Consider the following 22724-nt stretch of genomic DNA (forward strand, 5'->3'; position numbering starts at 1 on the left):
CACTAGAAAAGAGCTGGCACTTTATTAACATTTTGTGACTAATAAATACATTACCGACAGCCAATAAATTATTACAATAACTAATGCTCTATTAAACCAATGGACAGTCACTCTTCATACAAAATTACAGTTAATACAGTTTGGGCCATCAAACATGCAGGAGAAATGATTCAGCGGGAAACCAGCGAAAGGAAAATGGTGACGGCCTCCGGTGATCCTTGGGAAGAAACGTGGTGGGGAGCCCAGAGGCAGAGTGATGGTCACTGTTCCCTTGTTGAGCTGAAGGGGGAAAAGGGAGGTTGGGGGAATAGGGCTGAGGATCACAAATTAGGGACTGGGCACTTTAGCAGGGCAATGGCTGGTGTTTGAACAACCCGAGTTGCTTGCCCGGTGCCACTGGGTTGCTCCAGCACTGGAAAAGCTGGTGAGACTCAGGCACTGCTGAAAATGGTGTTTTACCTGCTATGATCTCCTCTCCTCACCTGGAGCAGGGGGTTTAGCTCTGGAGCTGCTTCCCTGCACTACAGGACAGTTAGGATTTGGTCTCAACATTAATTTCCATGGCACTGGGTGGGAGAGGGCCTGGGGTGTCCCAGCCCTCTGCCTCTTCTCCAGGTCTCTCCTCCCTGTGTCTAGTGCACCTGGTGTCCATGGAAAATAGAGCTGCCCTCTCTGGGAGATGGAGATGTTTCTTCAGCTGCCTCCCCTCTCCCTCTGCCCACAGGGTGCCAGCTGGAGGCTTTGGTCCTGCTCCTCCTCTCAGTAAGGCGTTGGTGTTTAAGGGTTGCACTTGTGTTCACTTGCTTGTCTCTGCATACGAGTAAAGATCTCTCAGGCTGCTGGCTGGGGCATGAGTGGTCCTGTGAAAGGTCCCTTTCCATGGCCACGTTCTCAGCATAACTCTTTGTACAGGTCGTGTCCCTATATCTGTCACCATCAATTACTTCGTGTCAGTGCTGGAGCTCAGAAGTGACACCCTCGAGTCTTGGGGGGCCTCAGGAGTGTGTTTGCCTGCTCTTTCCCCTGGGGAGGTAGAAGCAAGACCATGGTCTGCGATTTTGTGCCTCTTGGACCATGTCTCTGCTTTCTTGTGTGTGCATTAGGGGTGCAAGGGGGTGATGGGTCTGGGGGCTTCGGGGTGATGCTCAGTAGCACCATCTCTACTGACCTCGATGCTTCCAGTGTCAGATCACTGATGAGTGTTTTAGCCTCCTAAATGGAAATGGCTGTGGAGTTTTTGGTGGAAAGGCTTAAGACAAACCTAGCTCTCCACAAAGACTCAAGCACATTAGCACTAAGCTTCTCTAATTACAGACAGTCAGCCCTGCTCCCAGGAACTCAGCAGCTCTCCCTGGCTCCAGGAGACATTTTGGCCACAAAATACTCGGCCGTGTTGCACAGACTAACAGTGCAGGGTTGGTCCTTTTCCAGCCTTGACTGCAAAATCCCTCATGGGTGATGTCTGCCTTGTTGAGCCCAACAGTGAGGGGCTGCCCCATGCTTGGTATGGCAGCAGGTGGGCACGTGGGGACCTTCTGGCACAAGGACATCTGCTGTGTCCTACCCTGACCTCCTGGAGGTTGCACTCCTGGCCTGAAGACAAGGTCTACTCCCTTGCAGGCAAGCACTGGGCTCATGCCATGATGGATTAAACCCACCAGACACACTTTAATGTGCATTACAGTAAAGACTGCCCTCGTTAATACTTTTAGTGTCCTGTAAAACAACATCACACCTACGAAGGAGGCACAGCAGGCTCGTCCTGAGGGTGCTCTGCCCTCTGTGGAGGGACAGGCTGGCCGGGCACCCAGGAAAGCTGGCTGAGGGCAAGAAACTGATTCTGATACAAAGCTCCTGAGAGATGCAGTGGGAAGTGTTTTTGGGGGGGAGGTGGGATGGGCCGGCGGGAGGGCAGGGGCAGCAGGGAACCTCAGCGCTGGCAGGCGGGGTCCTGGCACTAAACACGAGTTTAGGTTTAGGCACACTAAACCCTGGCCTGGGCAGTCCGGGGCTGTGCCTCAGCGTGTGCTTCCCCAGTGCGTGGTTATTGCTGGTTCTCCCGGCCAGCCCAGCCGCTGCATCCCCCGAGGAGCAGCGCAGCGCTCTGCAGCTCAGCCCCGCAGCACTTTCCTTCTACGGCTCTCTCTGTTTCACTGAAATTGCTGTTTAAATAAAGGAGCTGTTTGCGTTTTTGCGGTCTCGCGGCTCCACGCCCTCTCACTGGCTACAAAGCAAGCTGGGGAGGCGCTTCCTCCTTTCCTTCGGCTGCTGTCTGAAGCTCATCATGAGTTGCTAATGCTGCTTTCAGTGCTGACACCCCTCGGATGCTGCTGCTGGACAAGTGACCTGAGTCCTGAAAAACCTCCTGCATCCCAAAAAGAGCTTTTTTTTTTTGCAAGTTTCCACATTAGTTTGGAAGGGCAGGAGGGTGTATACGTAGCTGTGTGTGCTTTTAAAATCTGTGCCCCATGCCCTGGTACAATTTCTGATGCAGCTGCACCAGCTGCAACATCCCCGCTGTGTGGGGACTGCAAATCAAACACAGCCCGGGGTCTCCGAGGGTCTGGATTTGGAGCATGGCAATGGCAAAGTACAAGGGGCTCTTAAGGAGAGGCTTTTGAAGGCAGGGGATGCATTTCAAGATCTTTCTAGGCAAGTGCTGCAAGAATTGCTGGTGTTTGGAAAAAGCACGGGGCAAAAGATTGCCTGCGGAAGGCACATCTGCCAGGAAAGGCTTGGAAGGATGCAGGAGCCAGCAGTGAGTAATGGTTTGGCAGTCGTTCTGCAGACAAAAATCTATACAGGGCCATCAAGTGGGAGAGATAGTAGTGTTTAACACTGGAAGCATTTCATCTCCCAGATGCTGTTTCCAGCATTTGTCAGTGAATCCTCGTGACGCTCGTGTGAGGGACGGAACGTCAGCAGCAGCAGCAGCTGAGATGAGGCTTCAGACACACAAATATGACAAAGAAAATGAAAGAAGAGGCTCTGTGTGGCAACATTTCCTCTGCTTTTTCTCTCTCTTCTCCCCGTGGAGCACCAGCTGTTGGTTGTCACCAACGTGCTGGGAACCTGCTGAAGCTGCAGAGGGGGTTTGGACCTCCCAGGTTATCTCCCATCAGGGGTTACCTGAATCCAGCCCAGAGAGCAGCAAAAACACACTGAGCCAGAACAGGCCACTTGGCTGCATTTGGCAGAGTTTGGAGTTGAGCTAATTTCAATTGTCTTTACCAAAATACTCCTGTGTGCTTTAAGCTGGGAGCTCACAAAGCCTTGGCGTGGTGCTGCCTTCCCTGGGAACAACTTCTGTCACTTATTTACTTGGACAAAATGTCATCCACAGCAAGAGGTGGGAACAGAAAATCTCCATTGCTGATCAAACTCTTCTGACAGACCTGCCTCCCTGCCAGTGCCAGCCATCAGCACACAGGGGGCTGGCACTGCACTGGCTCCAGTGGTTACACACACTTTATGTACCAAACGTAACCAATGTGAGGCTTTTCAGCCCTTGCTTGGACACTGAGTGCACATGTGGGTGCTGGGTGCTGCAGGTGGGGCACAGCCACTCACATGGGACAAGCTCCAGCACCACCCCTGTCCCTCCACATCCCTCCAGCTAATTCCCTGCCCCTCCTGCAGCAGAAGCACTGCCCCATTGCCATGGGCTGGTCCCTTCCAAGGAACCAAGAACTGGGCAGGTGCTTCCCACTGGGAATCCTTTCCTTGAAAAACCTTTCCACCAACTCCTGAAATCCTAAGCTAAACCAAAGACAACGACACGTGCAGACCTTTCCTTTGGTTCACATCTTTACAGCAGAGCATGCTGGCAGTAAATGGGGCTGGGATCTGGGAAACAAAGTGTGTGGGTGGGCTTGAGGAGCAGAGAAGGCTGCTGGCTTTGCTGGCTGGCCAGCTCCCTGCAGGGACTGATGTCACTGGAGGCATTCTGGGATGGTGAAGAGAAAGGTGGGTACTACTTGCTTGTGCCAGAGCAGGGGAGGCAGAGACCTGGAGTTATTGCTGTCAGTGCCCGGCAGAGCAGCAGTGGGTCCTTGCTGTGCAATCCTAAATGCAGTTTTATCATTTAATGCTGTTTAGGGGGTTACTGGCAGTTACCAGCCATGCTCGAGCTGGTTGGAGGGGTGACAGCCACCTTGCTTGCCCCTGCAGGCCTTCCCTGCTTGCTTGGGGTGCTCCTGCTCACGTTCCTGGCTGGGTTTGTCACGGATGTCCCACGAGCACTGTCCTGGCAGAGCACAGGCTCCCATGGGGACTCTCCTCTGGCTCTCAGGTGCCCTTTTCTTCCTGCCCTCCCTGCTGCCTCTGTCTGTCTCATCTCCCTTCTGCAACTTCGCTCCCAAACTGTTCCCAAACCTCTCCCACTGGTCCTCTCCATCCTGTGCCACCACACCTGCTGCTGTCCCTGCCTCCCACACACTGATGCTCCCCTGGCCCCTTCCCTTTGGGCTGTGCTGCTCTGGGCTGCTCTCACACCATCTCTCCTAAATGGGCACAGCGAGAGAAGAGATGCTGTCCCTCTCAGGAGTGGCCCTGGAGAAAACTCAGACCTCCTGAGACCTGAAAGCCACCCCTAGATCAGGCTGCCAAGAAAGGACAGTTGAACTTGTGGCTGGCCTGGAAAGAACTCCTGTTTTCCAAGATTATGAAATTTTAAGAGAGACAGAGAAGAGGCAGGGATCAGCATTGCCTACCTGCCCCCAGGTGAGGTGGGCCCTGAGTGGGACCTCAGAGGTGGTTGTCTCACCCCAACACCAAACAAGCTTTTGGGATGGGCTTCTCAGGGTCCCTCCATGCCCCCAGAGGTGACCCCCCACCTCTCACATTCCCCTCCACCTTCGACCTAAGGGCTCCCAGACCCCTTGGGGATGGCAAGAGGGTGTAACTCAGCCCACCTGCATTTCTCCTCCCCTCTCAGCCCCTGCTTTTGCTGTGCTGGGCACCACCCTTGTCCTTTCCTCCCCCTGTCCTTCCTTCCTCCTTTCCTTGCACTTTTCCTTTCCACTGCATCACTTGGCTCAAATCAGCTCCCTGAGCTCTCATTTGCCACCACATGGCCAGTATAAAACATCCTGCTCACGTCAGACACTGGTAAAGAGACGCCTGAGTGGAGACACCAAACATGGAGCTGTCTCTCTTGGATGCTCTCTGGATGACACAGGAGCACAGGAGGCTCAGAGCACAGGGCTGGGCTTCTCAAGGCTGTTCAGATGCCCGAGGGGTGATGAAGAGCCACGAGGCTCCCCCACACCCTCCTGCCTCCCAAGCATGGGGACGTTTCCCAAAGCACCTCCTCACATCTCGGGTACTTGAAGGTCAAACTCTGCCTACAAGAAACCAAGACTAAATATTTTTGGTGCACTCCAGCACTTCAGGGCTGAAGTCTGGAAAGAGATGCTGTTTGCAGGAGCACTGCTTGTGCTGAAATCAGTCCCTTAGGCTGGGAGGGGCTTTGGGAAAGGCCACCAGGTACCCAGGCCAGGTTCCTTGGATGCCCCTGAGCGTGGGGTCCTCGCTGCCAACACTCCAGGGGGTCCAGCCCAGTGGCTCTGTGGCCTCCAGCAAAGTGCCTCAGAAATGGGTTACTGCAACCTCTAGATATATTTTAATATTAATCTTGAAAAACTTGAGGTAAAACTGCTACCAGTAATGAATGTTTTTAGACAAGGCTTAGTAGGTTTTGTTACTGTGTCCCTGTTACTCAGACACCAGCAGAACTCGATATGGCTGTTTTACTTGTTCAAATAGCTGTCTGGAAAAAAGGAGAATATACAGATCCAAGCTATGGCAGCTGCATTCAACCCTGACCCCTCTGGCTTTGGGGTCAGAACTGGAGCCATAAGGTACCCTCAAAATGATCAGGTTGTATCTAGCACTTCCCAAAGGAGTAGTGTTTTAACAGAAAAGACAACCAGGAGAATAAACAATATCCCTTAATTTCAAGGCAAAAAAAAAAAAAGTTTTGGTTCCAAACTACGCTGTTCCTGACCAGTATTTTAAGGCTTTGATTTTTTTTTTTTTCCTCTTTTTAAAACTGAAGTATTTTTGTCTTTTGGCAGTTGAAATGCACTCTGTGGGTAACGTGTTAGCTCCCTGCACAGCACTGTGAACCAGAACGGAGGAGTGGAACAAGGCAGCAAGGGAATGAACCGAAAATGAACCAAAATAAAACAAAACGGGGCTGGGGAAAGCAGAACTCGCTGCAAAGTTTTCTGGGATGGGAAAGGGGGGATTTTGTGTATTTCTTCCTCATCATCTTCTGAGGAGGAAAAAAACAAGGAAAGAGAGGACCTGTCCGTGGGGCTGGAGGGGCAGGAGGGGAGCAGAGAGCGCCAGTAGAGCGTCAGTAGAGTCCACAGCCCCGCAGGTTGTTGGCGATGATGACGTCCGTGACGGCGTCGAAGACGAACTGGATGTTGTTGGTGTCGGTGGCACAGGTGATGTGGGTGTAGATCTCCTTGTTGGGGGACTTGTTCTTGCTCTCGTACTGGGTCTGGATGTACGCCACCGCCTCCGTGAACGCGTTGGGGCCTGCAGGAGAGCAAAGGGAGCGGGTTAAAGCTGTCCTGTGAGCCTGGACCTGCAGGTGCCTGCAAACACCCTCCTGTAGGGACATGGGGAGCTCCTGCAGTGCAGCCACCCCATCTCCATCTCGGGGATGGGCACTGTCACCAGCCAGGACTGCTGCCAGCCAGGGGATGCTCTCTGACTGTCAGCTCAGCTGTATTTTTATTCTGAGTTGCTGTTTATAGTCTATGGAGCTGAGTGTTAAACAGGCTATGATGGGAAAACCAGAACAAATTCCACATCATGGTGACAAAAAAAAGAGAAGAAATCTGCCAGGAATGCAGTTAAGTGCTTGACCTGGGGAAGAGGCTTTGCTTTTTTCCTTTTTTTAGATTTTTTTTTGATTAAAGTTTCAGTTTTTGATGGCAAAGAAGAGCTAACATGTTCCATGAATTGAGGGCAGTATTGGTAGCTGTGCTCTCCTTTCCCTGAATCACTAAGAGAAAGGGACATGAAAAGATCCAGCCTCTGTTGCAGAACAAAGTGGGGGTTTCTCAAAAGAAAAACCCAAAAACCTAATACAAAATGTCCCTCTTTTTGAGGAATTAGGATCGCAATACTCTCCTCCAGAGCCATGGCTAAAATCACACCAGGAGAGGTTCTTGTTTTGATGGATAGAGATGTCTGTGCCACACCTTATTAAACATCAAGTTTTGTGTTAAAAAAAGCCTGGGAGGAGTCATGCAAATGAGCAGATCGTCTCTGCTCTGGCCAGCCCTGATCCTGCTCACACACAGAGCTCCACTTGGGCACCTGCTCAGGGCTGATGAAGGTGGTTTCTCTGGCTGGCCTGGAGTGCAGCCCTGTAGCACTGCTGGGCACTGCCTGGTGCCTGACCCCCAAAAGGCTCCACAGCAGTAACACTGCTCCTGCTTTTGGGTCCCTCTCTCTCCGTGATGCTGTACTGATGGGAAATGCTGTTATCTGCTAGAGAGAAGCTCACTGGGGCTTGAGATGTGCTGTGGTGGAAGGCAGCTGACCTGGGAGATCACCCTTGCACACACACACACACACTGCTATTGAAGGCACAAGCACATGAAGACACGAGACTTGAGAATATGCTTGAAGTAAGAGAAGCAAAGTGTTTTCTGGGAGCAGGTTCTTGCATGAGTGTAAAGAGTCTGTGAACAGTTCCACATGCTGTGCACAAACAGGAGGGTATTTTATGAACGGGAACTTGGTTGTTCAAAGGCATGAGGATTTAGATGCTGTATTCTGTCCAGGAGAGCAAGGAATCACTAATGCCAGATTGGTTTAAAACACGCCACGCTGCTTTGCTAAGTATTGTGGATTAGTTAAGAGCATGGGAGAATTAAGGGGATGGAAACAGTCAGTGCTCCAGCAAACAGCCGGCACATTTGTGGATGCAGTCTTCCAATAATTCCCTGTCAGCAGAACTAATGGACATCAGAAACTTCATTTCATTAAAAGCACTTCGTGGAACCTACTTGTGATGTTGAAAGTCCGCTTGTTCAATTTATAGGCTTTCATCAAATAATTCCTTTTTAACTCCAGGGCAACATTCTAATAATGCTGCTTTTCCACACGACCACGAGGACTCCATCCCCTGAGCTGTGGTCAGCAGAGCAGGGAGGGCAGCCTGAAGTGTGTGCTTGGGTCTGAAGTCTGGGCTGGATGTTAGCATGAGCTAACTTGTAATGGCACTGCTGAGTGCCTGGGGGGGGAGGGAATATTCCTCACCTCTGACTCACATGCCTGTTGGATCAGTAAAAGGACTTTCAACCATCAGACTTTCAGCCCTCTCTGATGGCATAAGAGAGACAGGAGGTCTGTGGAGGGTCCCTGGCATTATAAGAACTCCCAGCTTCCAGAACAGCACCTTGAAGGAATTTAGAGCATCTCTGGGGTCCTCTGAAATTTGAGGAAGACTGGTTTAGTTCACCTGGGGCTGAAGTGCTCTGGAAAGAAGCTGTATTTGTTTTCACATGAGTCTGAGGGTCTGCCTCCCCCACTGAACTCCTCTCTTGGGCTGGGATTGCTTGGGAAGGAACAGTTGTATCTAAAACAACATTCCTTCTTCTTCTAGTCTCACTGCCATCAGGGGTCTGTAAGAATGTTTTGTCAGAGTAGGGTTTCTGGGAGACTTCAGTGAAGATCCACAAAACCAGGTGCACAAAGTACGACCAGGAAGGAGTGAGAGGTGCAGGTTTGCTTCACTGAGAAAAGGGAAAAAGAAGAGGGCACGATAGAAACCATCCCATATATAGAAGTGCTGCTATAAAGAAGACAGTGATGAGCTGCTCTACAAGCCATCCAGAAGCAGCAATCTAATTTGCAACCAGGCAGATTTGGGGTAGGCATTATTATGAGCTTTCAACTGTAAAGACTGAAATTTCCATGATTAGATCTTTTCAGACAAACGTGTCGGGAATATGTTGGTTCTGTCTGGACCAAGCAGATGAGTAGATGGCTGAAATGTGTTGGTAGAGACAAACACCCAAGCCTTCCCCAGAGAGGAAGCCTGCAGATGTTCTTCTGAATTCAGCTGGAGTCGTTCTGCTCCGTGGCCACAGGCCATTCAGCCCAAAGCAGCAGTGAGGGTCAACCTTTGTCTATTCACAGCGAAAAATCAAGTGTTCAGAGATAAGAAGCTGTGTTTAATAATTTGTTGGCCTGCCCAGAAATGTGACACCCTTGGTGCCCCTGGTTCACAACCACATTTCCTGACAAAGAGAGATCTGCTGCTCTGTCTGTTGGGTTGATTCATCGGGATGTCTCCGGTGAGCTTAAATAATTCATGACGATAAAAGTTGATTTTGATGCCATCTCAGAATGGTAATGAGAGGTTGTGGAAGCTGGTGAGATGCAGAGGGAAGCAGCAGGTGCAGCTGCAGCCTTTGCATGGGTGGTGTATTCCCACATCAGCGGGTCAGATGCCAGGCAGGCAGCAGAAGTGGGGGCTCCTTGCAGAGCCCCTGCTCTCACCTCCACCTTTCACTGAGGCTCCTTCTCCCCAGCCCAGCTCAGGGCAGGACTCTCTGTGTCCTTGCTCTGCCTGCTCTGGGGGTGAAGGGATGTGGGTGGCCAGTGGAACAGAAAATCAAACACCTTGTTTTCTACCTGCATTTAGCTGGAAGTGCTTTGATGTCTGTGCTTGATTTCAGTCAACCTGAGTGTGAAACTGAGGACCTCCTCAGCTAACGTGATGAAAAATGTATGGCTTGAGCTGAAGCAGCCAAGCTGTGAGACCTGCTGCCTGCACACTGGAGGGCTGATTATGGAACACAGAGTGGGTTGGGTTAGAAGGGACCTTTAAGGGTCATCTAGTCCAACTGCCCTGCAGTGAGCAGGGACATCTCCAGCCAGATCAGGTTGCTCAGAGACCCATCCAGCCTGGCCATAAATGTTGCCAGGGTGATGACAATTCTGCAGCCCTGAGGTGCCTGGCAGTGGGGTAGTGGTGGCCAGGAACTGCTGAGGGATTCTTGTTGTGGCCAGCCAGGACCCACAAGGGAACATGGTGGGTTTTGAAAGAGCAAAGCTGGACTCCAGCTGAGGACAGCCTAACAAAGCCTGTGCGTTGGTCTCCCAGAGACCAGTCCCCTGTGTGTAATGGTTCAGCTCACTGCACCTTTCTCAGAGATCTGCAAGAAGGTTCCTGCTCCTGTGTGACACACAGAACCAGGCCACACGGGTTTGGGGACAGCACTGCAGCCCCACAGCTGCACGTGCTGGCTCAGCATCAGAACCACCTGCGAGGCAGAGATCAAACACTGCTCAGGGGTGGTGGCCCTTTGCCAGCAAGGAACTTGGTTTAAGTCATCCTCCTGCTCTAAGTGGACCACTAAAGCTGGTGAGGATGATCCTGTGGCACTTCCTGCAACAAAAGTGAAGCCCATGGGAGCTCTGCACCTTCAGCCCCATTGCCTGCACTACAGGACAGCACCAGCCCTGCTGGGCAGCTCTCTGTGCTCCCTTTGCCAGGCCCTCCAGTGCAGCCACCTTTCTCATTACCTGTGTACTCAGGAAAGCAGATAGCCAGTGGAGATTTCTTAATTTTCTCCTCAAATATGTCCTTCTTGTTTAGAAAGAGGATGATAGATGTATCTGTGAACCATTTGTTGTTGCAGATGCTGTCAAAAAGCTTCAGAGATTCGTGCATGCGGTTCTGCAACAGAAAGGAGAGATCACATCAGGCCAAAGGCAGGGACCCTGGGACGTTCAACATGTAGGGAAATCTAAAACAACTAAATTAAGGAGGAAAACAACAAAAAAGAAAAGCTACCATATACATAATCAATTTATGTATACATAACAGCTGAACATATACATACACAGATGCAATCCCTATAACATCTGACACAGTTAGTAACTTAAGGGCATTTAACGATACAGAGCTGTTTTGATTTTGCATAACATTAATTTACAGGATCCCAGCTCACAGAAATCATCATGCACCATGCATGGATGGAGAGTTATTTTTGCCCTTTGATCACAGATTTTTGTGTCGGTGTAGCTCATGCAGATTTTCTAAAACGTTTTCAATAATGTTTAAATTTTTTTTCCCCACTTTCTCGAATGTGTGCCGCACACAACTGGTTGGATACATTAACCAAGGACTGGTCGATCCTTGAATTAATCTAGAGTTGGAAGCAGACATCGAGGTAACATAATTTTGGAAATGACCTTGCCGTGACCTTTGCCTGGTTTTGTTACTTTGTTTAGTGTTGTCTGTTGTCGGGCTTTTAATTTTTGAAGGGTTTTTTTTTGGAGTTCTCTTGGAAGATGGCTCAACAGAAAGTGTCTTGCAGAGAGGAAAAAAAGTGAAAAAGGAAGAGGAAACAGTATAAAAAGGAAAAATGTAACAAAAAGCATCTAAGAACAACCAGACTAGACGTCAGGCAGCTACCAGTGGTGTTAGCTCATGCCTCTAGAGAAGATTAGCTACTCGCCAGCAGAAGAGCCATAAGTTCCAAATGCACACACAGCGAGAAGTCAGCTTTTTGGTTATAGGTCATGCAAAAAAGGACACAGAAAAGCAGAGAGATAAGAGGAACGAAAAAACCAGACCAGTTAGAGAGTTGCAAAGTCCGCCACATGGTTCTATGGTGGTGGAAAGAGCTCACGGCAAAGTCAACCAAGTGTCATGTTCCCTCCTGCTGCTTTCAACTCTCAATCGCTCTTGCTTTTTTTTTTTTTTTTTTTTTTCTCAGTTCAAGAGAAGCTTTCATACCTGCCAAATTTGGTTGGTCTCTCAAATGCCCATTTTTTGGCCTTTGTTTGGCTAGATAAGGTCAGTCGGCCGAGGCAAAGCTGTGGAGGTGCCGAGGCTGGCGATGTCCGGCCGAGGCCGACGCCGGAGCGCCCGCCGGTCGCGGGGCCGTCGCTGAGCCGGGAGCCGGGGAGCAGAGCAGGCACGGTGAGGACGAAGCACACCCGAGAGTCAGGGGGTTATCAAAGGCAAAGCATGGCACAGACCAGACCGGCTCCTCGGCTTTTCCCAGCGGGATCTCCTCGGGACAGCGCTCCCCAGACCCGCCAGTGCGCGTAAGAAACCGGTTACAGCCACCGAGACACCGGAGAGAACAGCCTGCACAGGCTGCTGACTGGAGGGGCTTTTGGAGTGGGTGCAGCACGTCCTGCCCACCCATCTCTGGATTTGGGAATTTGGAGTCGTACAGGAGTCAGCTGGGGGCCTTTACCCCGCTCCCACTCCATTTCACACCCACGCTGGCAGCACAGTTGAGCCCAGCACTTTACTGGGTAACACCCTCTTTTTCATTTCACGTACTTTAGCTGCTGCTGAATGTTTCATACAGATAAAAGTGGCTCCGTGGACGAAGGAAACATCTGATCCAACCCAGAGTGAGACAGGACATGTGAGATTTGCTGTCCCCTGTGCTGAGTGATTGAGCATTTCCCTGTTGTACCCACACACCAGACAGCGCGATGGTGTGTGAGTGGAACAACACATTTACCCTTTGGTGTAGAGTGTAACAGTGCATTTACCCTTTGGGGCTCAGCTGCAACATGTTGCTCCTCTGGATCATGCCGTGCCCCTGGGCGGATCTTTGTTAACCCTTGTGGTACTGGTGGTGTGGGAGCCCTGGAGCAATGCTCCTCTTTGCTACTCGTGGTGCCAAAAGTGTAACTGTGTAGAAACCTGGTGTACAAAGGTTTTATACGGGAGATCCTTGGCTACCCAAAGCCTTTTGGAGGAGAGGATGAAGTGGAGGGTGGTCAGGGGAACAGAAAGCAAATATAATTAACCATTTTTTAAAGCAGGGTCCCTCACAGAACAGTCTAAATGACATTTTTATCATCCTTGCTGATTCAAAATACAAGCATGGAGAAACATGTGCCCCGTGTCACCCTACACAGCCCCCTGCCACCCTACACAGCCCTGTGCCACCCTACACAGCCCCCTGCCACCCTACACAGCCCTGTGCCACCCTACACAGCACCCTGACACCCTACATAGCCCCCTGCCACCCTACACAGCCTTGTGCCACCCTACACAGCCTTGTGCCACCCTACACAGCCCTGTGCCACCCTATACAGCCCTGTGCCAGCCTACACAGCCCCCTGCCACCCTACTCAGCCCTGTGCCACCCTACACACCCCGTGCCACCCTACACAGCTCCCACCACCCTACAGAAATCCTTCTACTTCTCTAATGGAGTTTGATTAATCTGTGTTAATACATGCTAGGAAATGAGTGTTTTCCCAAGAAACAGAGACTCTCAATGTTCAGCTGTAACCAGAATACAGAGTCACAGAATCACACACACACAGCACAAACCAACACAGCCCTGCAGAGCACCACAGTTACACTGAATGTCCTCCATTCCTTTCAGAGTCCAGAAACAAGTTTTAAAGCTTCCCAAGGCTGCCTGACCTGGCTTTCTGATCTCTACCTGTTGATTTTTCCCTCAGCTCTGCCGGTTAGCTGAGTAAACACAACCAACTGTTCCACCCACTCATTCTTATTTACATGGGCAGTGTTTTGGTCTTAAATCCACCTTTTCCTTCCCCACCACCAAAGAGAAGATGAGGAATTGCTTTCTGTGTGTGGTGAAGGTACAGAGCAATATCCTGGTGGGCAGGCACGGGTGCTCCTGTTGTCACACCGGGATGCCACGTGGGACACGTCGCATTCTGGGAGGGCTTCTGGGAGCCCATGCATGGATGCAAGCTGTCCAGGTGCTGGCTAACACTGGGAATGTCTCACTGTCTCCCTTTCCTTTCCCTTCCAACTGCTACTAGTTCACCAGATGCTTGCAGCAGCCCTCTAACAGCTATAGCAGACCCAGGCTGAGAGGTGAGGATGGGGAGGCAGGGTCTGGGGCCCAAATGTAAAAGGACAGGCTGCTGCTAAAGGGTGAGTGAGAAGTTAAAGCCTTCAAATAATCCCCCTCCTCCCAGTAAATCCACAGTGGAAGGCCTTTTTAGTCCCTTAGAGCCTGCCTTGGGCCCCTCTCAGGAGCACCTGTGCTGCTGTGACAGGGCAGTCGTGCCTGCTCTGGTGGGAGCCACTAGAGGTTACACTCCTCATATTTTTAGATGAAGTGATATAAATTACTTCACCTGCTTTTGGATCCATCACGCTGCTTTTTCTCACTTCATGTTGGGTCTGTCATCAAGGGAAGGGCTCCTCAAACACTGACATCTAAATGTCACTCCCTGTTTCAAAACCGCTATTTTAAATCCTTATGCCTGCAAATACTTTATACCCCAACAAGCAAAGCAGCCCCACCAGCCACGTTACAGAGGAGTAACCACTTGCTCACACATATTCCAGGTCCAGTTAACTTTTCCTGCACAGGACAAGAGAGAGAATTGCTCACAGCTGAGTTCAGATGTCACTGCACAACCATGTTCCTGTCACCGATGCGAAGGGCAGACACCTTTCCACTGAGCACCAGGGAGAAAGGATGCCGTGGTCAAGACTCAGCCCAGGCAGAAACACATCCATAAAACCCATCTTTTTTTCACTGGAGCACAGGAGGAGAGCTGGTGATCTCTGCAACACACAGTTGATTCAATCTTTTCTGTTTCCCTTGGTCATTAAGTGCTGGCTGTCATGCGAGCTGTGAGGACACTGATGGTTATCTGAAGCACAGAAACTCCATATTCCCCCTCCTGCTTATATTTCCAAGCCACTTTCTCTTGCTTTGTCACTCCTAAGGCAATTTCTGAGCACTGCAGTTCCATTTTCCTTGCCCAATGACAGCAGAGAGAGCACACTAACCAGGTCATGCAATGCGATCCAAACCAACAGGCCAACACTAATGCACACCAAGGGTCACCAGCACAGCCCTTCAGCCCATCCCATCCTCAGCAATGGGGACACGAGCAATTCTTGCATGTCTTGGCTAGATATGGTTGACCTACACATCTTAGTTTCAAAGGCAGCAATGTACAGCATGAACATCTCCCTCTCTTGCCATGACTCCTTTGAATTTGCAAGGAAGAAAACAGAGGGTAGTCTCAGTCTCCATGACAGGTTCCATGCCATTGCTGTCTTTCTTTAAAATTCCATTAGGAATTCCACTTAAAAAGAACAACAGAAATCTACCCTTGTTAATTGTTTTCTCCAGTTTTACTGAGTGATATGGCTGCTGTCCCTCTCTCCTCCCGGATTACAGGGATGAGGCTTTTCCTCCTGTAACCTCAATTTATGAAACATAAAGATAATTCAGAAATGAGTCAAAATAGCCTTGTTATGCAAAGACATAATCCATGAAGATGTTCTGTCAGCTAAAACCAGGACATTCCCAGTGTGTACAGATATGGCAGAGATCCTGGCAGCTCCTTGTCATGGACTTGGTAAAGGCAGAGCGTGATCTTTATGGGTATATGGGCCTAAAAATCACAGATGCAGAAAGTTTCCTTTATGTCTTTCTGATCTGGACATAGGGAAGTATTTGCTTTCCTTGACTCCTGCTGTGCAGCTCTTTGTGGCAGTGAATTGGAGAGAAAATACATCCCTTATATCCCTGCCTGCTCTTAGGGAGCAGGGATGGCTTCACACACAACAGCCCTGTTTTAGCTGCTGCAGGAGGATGGGTGCTCAGTCTTTTAAAACAAAGAGCACACTAAACCACAAAAAACCTTTACAAGCACAGCACTGTGTTTGAATTGTAAGGGCAGGGACAGGTCAGGGGGTGTTCCACCCAGCCTTGTTTAACCAGCTCTGGGAAGGATTCACAGTAAACCTGTTGTTTGTGAGTGTTTTTCAGTGAAACAAGCTGACCCTGCACTTGTCCCAGCTGAGGCTTAGCAAGACCAGCCCCTTCCTTCTTTGTGTTAGGCTGACTGCATCTGAACTGCAGTTTTCTCCACCCGAAGCGTGGTTTGACTTAGAGAAGTGCAAAAAGCGCCTGTGAAATCCTGTGATCATTGACAACTGGGTGCTGAGCACTGGAGGAAAAGCCATCCTCCCTGTGCACCCAACTTTGGAAGGGTTTTTTTGGGGTGCTGAGATGCAGTAGGGCTTTCTCCCTCTCATGGCTCCCTGCCAGCAATGAAAGATCTTTGCAATCTTTCCACAGTCCCGGAGACATCTGTACAGCCCCCAGCCCCGCAGCAGCTCGGGACAGCTGGAAGGGCCTGCACTGGAGTTAAGCATCCCTAGGAAATGAAGCTGGAGGAGCAGCTTCCACCTCACTTTCTCAGCTGCCTCCTCTTTGTGTTTTCCAAGTGAGAAGCAATAAAAACTGACTGACGTCACTGGAGCCGGCAGATGGGATGGATGCAGAAGGCAAAGTCAGCTGGGTGAGGAGATGCTGTTTTACTGCTGGGCCCTGGGAGAGGCACCAAGTCAGCTGGGTGAGGAGATGCTGCCTTACTGCTGGGCCCTGGGAGAGGCCCCATGAGCAGGGAGGAGACCGAGTGCTTGGGGGTTCAGCTAGGAGGGGTCAGGGTCTGGGGTGCCACATTTCCCACCTGCCATTTGTGAAGGGGATGTAACAGGGCAGGCAATCTCCAACTCCAGTGTTTTTTTCCCATTTGCATTGGCCTCACCCAGGGTTGTTTATCTGGGGTGGGCAGTGCCGTCCTGCCAGCGCTGCCGAATCCTTCCCCGTTTACGCCGAATGTGGAAATGAGCAGCAGCTGCCTCTGCCCTCCTGCTGCTCAGCATCCCCAGAAAAGTGTTGTGAGAAGGGACTGAAATAGCAGGCAAATGTCAGCGCTGTGCCAGAGCTGCACCAGCCTGCTCTCCTGCTGCAAAAGGGAAGTTGGAGATGCATAAATCCCAGTTTCTGCAGCAGGGCACTTCAGGAGGGAGGCTGAGCTGGCACACTGCTTGTCTCCAGGGTGGTGCTGGGTGAGGGGAAGTCACTGGCAGTGCTCTCCCCAGGAGAGATGCTTTAACCTCCAGTTCAGAGGAACAGAGTTAAGCCTGACATTTAAAAAATGGCATTGGCATTCAGGCTTCCCTTCTATTTTGTGCTCTGTGGCTTTGAATCACAGGCTCTGGCTTGTGTAGACGAGCACCCAAAGGTGACCTGTACTAAAAGCTGCCTTTGGCTTCCCAGTTTGGGTGTCACAGTCCAAGTTATACCTACAGAGCACCTTGCTCTCTGCTCAGATAACAGCTTTGCTCCCTGTCACCTGGACCTGCCCTCTCCCTGTGTGTTCTGTATCTCCTGGCTGTTTTCACTGCCTGGCTGCAGAGCTCTATGACATTGAGATAATGGCTGGATTTTTCAAATCACATCAGAAGATTTTGGTTCATTCCCAGTCAATGCTACAGGACTGAGCATCCTTAAGTACATCAGGGCCAGAGTCAGAGGGAGGTGACAAATGGAGGGTATAAATAAGTGGACATGGGAGGCTGTAGGGTGTCTCAGTCTGGAGGGATGCAGTCATGAGCACAGAATCATAGAATCATAAAATATCCTGAGTTGGAAGAGACCCACAAGGATCATTGAGTCCAACTCTTGGCCCTGCACAGGACAACCCCAAGAATCACACCATGTGCTTGAGAGCATTGTCCAAACACTTCCTGCACTCTGGCAGGCTTGGTGCTGTGATCATTTCCCTGGGGAGCCTGTTCCACTGCCCAGTCACACTCTCAGTGAAGACCCTTTTCCTAATTTCCAGCCTAAACCTCTCCTTGACACAGCTTCATGCCATTCCCTTGGGACCCATGACTGATGATGGTAACATCACCCTGAATTCTAGCATCAATACCATCCAAACAACCACGTGGCTTCATCAAAGAGTTTGCTCATAAACCTGGTTCAGAGGCTAGAAACCACAGTACCTGTAGTCTTTTGGGGACAAGACAACTGTTACCCAACAGCAATCTTTCCCCAGATTCCTTCCTCATCCACAGCTTTCTGTAAGCCTGACATCTTTACCAGCAGAAAAAAACCCCTCAGAGACACAGAGCTGGCAGGAGTGAGCCCTCCATGCTGCAGACTGAGCACCACTGAAATCATCACTCAGCCTGAGTATGGCCTCCAATCCCTTTTCATTAGACAAATGCAACTGGGTGCCCACAGCAGTTGTCATTGGTCCCAAAAACACACATCCCCATTCCACTGAACCAATGGCCAGAATGCAGTCATGAGTCCTACTGCATCCTCTCTGTGCATTCAGTTCACTTGTATTAATTGCACTCTAATACCAGGGAGCACACAGGTCTTTGCCAGCTCTATTTCCAGATGGTATTTTGAGTCTAATGTCACAGTGGGAAGTCATAAAATCTCTCCTAGAGCAAATTACCTGAGGAATCAAACAGTTCCATTCTCACTAAGGAAAATGAATCTCTGCAGCCTGAAGAAACAGGTTATACTCCCAGGCTAAGCCTTGGGTGTGCATGGCCACCCTGCACCTCTGCATCACAGCCTGACTGCTTCCCTGACATCTCCTCAAAGCCCACTGTGCTGCACCTCCTGTGCTGAGACAGGTCCCTGTGATGCATTTTGGAAACACACAGGTTGGCTGGAGAGCAGAAATAAAACACTGTGACCTCACCAGTGCAAGGAAGCATTACCTGGGCACGCAGACTTCATCTCAAAGAGTGTGGAGGAGGACAAACCTCCCAGGGTTTCAGAGCCAAGGGGCAGTGACAGACAAAAGCCCATGGCTGTAGCACCCCAGGGAGCATTCGGCGATCTCCAAGGAGTTGCTGGCTATGCAGTGACCCACAAAGAGGTGCTGGGGCCTGCAGGACCCCCTTAGACTCACCGTGGTTTCATCTTCATGGAGCACCTGGTCGTAGCCACTCAGCGCGACGCAGAAGATGATGGCTGTGACATCCTCGAAGCAGTGAATCCACTTCTTGCGTTCCGACCGCTGCCCCCCCACGTCGAAGAGCCTGCGGCACAGAAGAGGGTCATCAGCACCTGCTCACTCCCAGTTACCAGCAAACTTTAGCATTCTTGGTGTTTTCTGACCACAGGAGCCCTGCCAGGCTCCAAAGGCAAGGCCATGGGTCTTTCACCACCAGCTTGGTCTTTTCCTCCGGCGCCTGGAGCCGGGGAGGACCAGGAGGAGCAGTTACAGAGCGGGATGTGGGGGTTTTTGGGATAGCCTCAGCAGCCTGCTGGGTCCCAAAGGATCTGTGGAGGTGGAGACCTTCTGCTTTTGAGTTTTATATGCTCTAAGCACTGTCTGTGCATGGCCTTCTGTCTTCATGCCCCCTTCTCTCTGCTGGCTGGGATCTTGTGGGTCAATGTACAGCAGTAACTACCTGGGACTGAGTCACTTCAGAGAAAGATTTGGCCAAATATTTTTACATTTATGAAGCTTAATAGGGCTTGGGGGTCAATCTCACATTATACTTTTCAACAAAGAGGTGTTGTTTGGCTTAGAAGAGGCTGCCATGAGCTTCTAGCTTACAGGCAGTGACTTTCAAGACCAAACATTTCATATTGTTGACTCTCCAAAACTCCATGTCTTCTGCACTGGGAGATGTCCATGCACTGACCAGCAATTTAACAACCCCTCCTTTAGGCACTATGGGGAAACCCATAAATAGTTCTGCAAATTTACTGTGCAGTTTTGGACTGACCTGAAGTGGAGGTTTTTGAATGTGAAATGGGTTTCTACGATGCCAGTGGTTTTGACCCTGGTTCGGAGGATGTCCTGCTCCGTGGGCTGGTAGTCTGCAGCTCCGATTCGATCTAAGCTGTCTAGGTAGCTAAGAGAAAAAAAAGGAAGAGAAAAAGAAAACAGATAAGAATAAGGCACACATTAATCTTTGTCAATCTCAGATGAATCCTTCAGCTTCCTATTAATCTTCTTCAATCTCATTTTTCATGGCTGAATATATTGTAGTTACAGGGAAAAAAATCCTATTCTGGGGAAAAACAAACCCCACTAACCTAAACACAAAATCTGATAGTGAACTGAAAGCAGGAAATTAAGTGTGGTGTGTTGTGAGTCCTGATTGCAATCTGTGAAAATACACAGTTTTAATATTACTTGCTATTTTTATTCCCTGAGGGACAAAGGTCCCAACTGGTCCATTGTGCTGGATTCTGTACACACATCCACTTTCCTCCAAGGGTTTATTCAGATAAGAGGTTGGAGCACACAGGTCTTGCTCCCAGAACATACAGGTTGAGTCCCCTGGGGGAGATGGCTCTGTCTGTGCTGGGAGGGAGGGAGATGCCACACTCAGTGGGATGCTTTGCTTTCAGGCAGCTCAAGTGAAGGGAGGTGAAGCTGCCCAAGTGAGTCACCACTTCAGTCTGAAATCCAGCTCAAGGCTGGGAGATGCAGCACTTGGGCAGAATCCAGGGCTTCACTTAGATGGTGATAATCTGGGAGGACAAACTGGGGCTTTGTAGGGTACAGGGGAGATTTAGCTTTCTAAAACACTTGGACAATTTTAAAACATGTAACTTTATTCTGCTCTAGGCTTAAAATCTATGAACACAGGCAATGCCCCCCTAGGCTGAAATTTGGGGTAGGAAGTCCTGTCTTTGGGCATGAAATATTTCTGTAGAGGAACCCAACAGACTCACACATATGACCACAATTCATTTTCCCATCCACATGCAATACAATTTTTCCAAATAATTTATAAAGAAAAGAGGAATTTGGATTACAATTTAATATGAATTATAAACACAGAGCTGCATCACACAGTGAAGTCTTTCTCACCCAAACTTGGCCCTGTCCTGCAGCTTTCCCTGCTGCACCCAAAACCAGGGAATGGCTTTCCATGTGTGTCCTGGAGGGAGTGCTCTGAGCCAGGGCTCCAGGGCAGAACCTGGTGTGCTGGGGCTGTGCACTCTGCTACCCAAGAAAACTCCCTGCCACTGTGTCTCACACCTACTCCGCTAGGCTGGAACAACAAACTCACAGCCAAACTCTCTGCTAAGGTCAAAAACAAACCTCACCCTGCTCACACCACGTATTTTCCCTTCCATCTTATTTGTAATTTATTTTTGCTAAGGATTTCTAAGAACCACATCACCCAGAGAAAAGTATATAAGCTAAGCAGGCTTACTTTTGCTGTGCCCTTTTCCAAGCATTTAAAGGCATTGTGGTTTTGTGACAGATGCTCCCTTTAACAACCTTATGATGGGCCCAGGGTGGGTGAATGGGGCTTCATTTGAAGTCAGATCCTCTGCTGTGACGGCTGAGGCCACGATCACTCCTCTACTCACAACTGGTGCCACCTCCTGTTATTTAAGGGACAGCTGCCCCTCTTCCCATGGCCCTGCAGACCGAGGCAGCCCTGCAGTGCTGGTGTTGGAGATACAGGCTCTCCTCTGTCCTCACCACTGAAACACTTCAAGGTGATGCTAAAAAGTGGATACCTGCTTGTCAACACACCCTCTGCCTTTTCTTTTAACTTCCCTCTTTGTCTCTTCCCTCATCTCCAGTCTTTTCCACTACTCTCAGTGTGTTTCTCAAGGACTTAAATTCTTTCAGTTGCCTGGGTCTGCTTTTCATCTGTTCCTGGGAGTCTTGATGAGGGTCAGCCATCAATTTATATGAAGTTATACAGTATTTTCAGTGCTGGTTTTGAGGCTGCATTCCATAACTGTTTTTACTCCTCTGGCTGCTCTCCCCTGGAATTCCTCCCCTCTCCAGCTGCAGCAGATATTATTTCCCCTGCATTTGGCTGCAGCTGAACTGGACCCTGCTGGTGTGTGCACCCTGTGAAGTTCAGCTGGAGGAGCATGTCATGGCATGGCTGCCACACCAACACCCAGCTGCAGGCACGGGAAGCTCAGGCAGGCTGCTGTTTGGATGCTGAGCTGATTTGAGCTGCTCCTTGTTCTCCTGGGTTCCTGCTGGAGGTACCTCTGAGGTTTCACTGGAGCACTGGTGCTCCCTGCCCACGCTGCCTGGAAGGACCTGCTGGTTTGCTGGTGTGAGCCTGAGCCAGGAGAGGACAGGGTGTCTTGGGGGTGCCACCTCTTTGGGAACAGGGAAACCCAAGTGAGGACGAATTGCTGCACAGGGCACTGGATGGCAGCACTCATGGGTATTTGCCCTTTGAACCGCAAATCTCCAGGCCAAACTGTTGTGGGAGATAATTAGTTGTCGCAGCCAACAGGCTCGATGACACATAATCCCCTCAGAAGCTGGCATCTGTTTAACCAGCAGAAAGAGGAGCACTTTGGAGGCCGTGGAGCGAGAGCTCGGCTCTCCCTCTTCCACGTCATCGGTGTTGGCATCAGAGCTCTTCTGCTTCCCAGCCCCAGGGCTTGCCTGCTGGACTGGAAGTGTATCTGAAATGACACATCAGCTCTAACTTGCAGCCTGCCTTGCCCAGGGTTTGCAAGGGTTAAAAAAAAGCTGAAGGAAGGTTAGAAGGTTTCAGAGCACATGAGTAACCCTCTAGCATTTCTGCTCCTGAGCTGAGTAGCTCCATTGCTGCTTATATCTTTTATCTTAAATGCTTTGTTTTGAAGCAGATTGCAGGTTTCTGAGTCACTCAGTTTATCAGGCTCAGAGAGGTGAAGCCCAACTTTATTGTGCTGCTAAAAGCAAAATGCAGAAGAAATGGCAATTCCCAAAGACAGGGAGAGGAGCTCATTGAACGTAGGCTGGGAAATGCAGGAGCTCTATACAGACCAGCTCTATACAGACCAGCTGATAGCCAATATCCACACACTCATATTGCACCTTTGTTTGCTACCACAGCAAGTGGGTGTAGCACTGTTGATGCCAGAGACACCACATGGAGAAGGGACTTCTGT

At 50.1% G+C, this 22724-nt stretch overlaps 1 protein-coding gene across 1 annotated transcript in view; it reads right to left on the minus strand.

Annotated features, from left to right (window-relative positions):
• GNAO1 (G protein subunit alpha o1) overlaps positions 1-22724 on the minus strand; it is an 85136-nt gene continuing 62412 nt past the window's right edge. The window contains exons 3-6 of the mRNA XM_027646731.1: positions 19574-19702; positions 18748-18877; positions 10561-10714; positions 1-6549 (exon numbers count right to left, since the gene is read on the minus strand). Of these exons, the coding sequence (XP_027502532.1) occupies positions 6362-6549; positions 10561-10714; positions 18748-18877; positions 19574-19702 (601 nt within the window). The 3' untranslated portion in view covers positions 1-6361. The remainder of the gene's footprint in view (positions 6550-10560; positions 10715-18747; positions 18878-19573; positions 19703-22724) is intronic.

The sequence above is a fragment of the Corapipo altera genome, unplaced genomic scaffold (assembly GCF_003945725.1).
Source record: "Corapipo altera isolate COAL_440 unplaced genomic scaffold, ASM394572v1 62, whole genome shotgun sequence".
NCBI lineage: Eukaryota > Metazoa > Chordata > Aves > Passeriformes > Pipridae > Corapipo > Corapipo altera.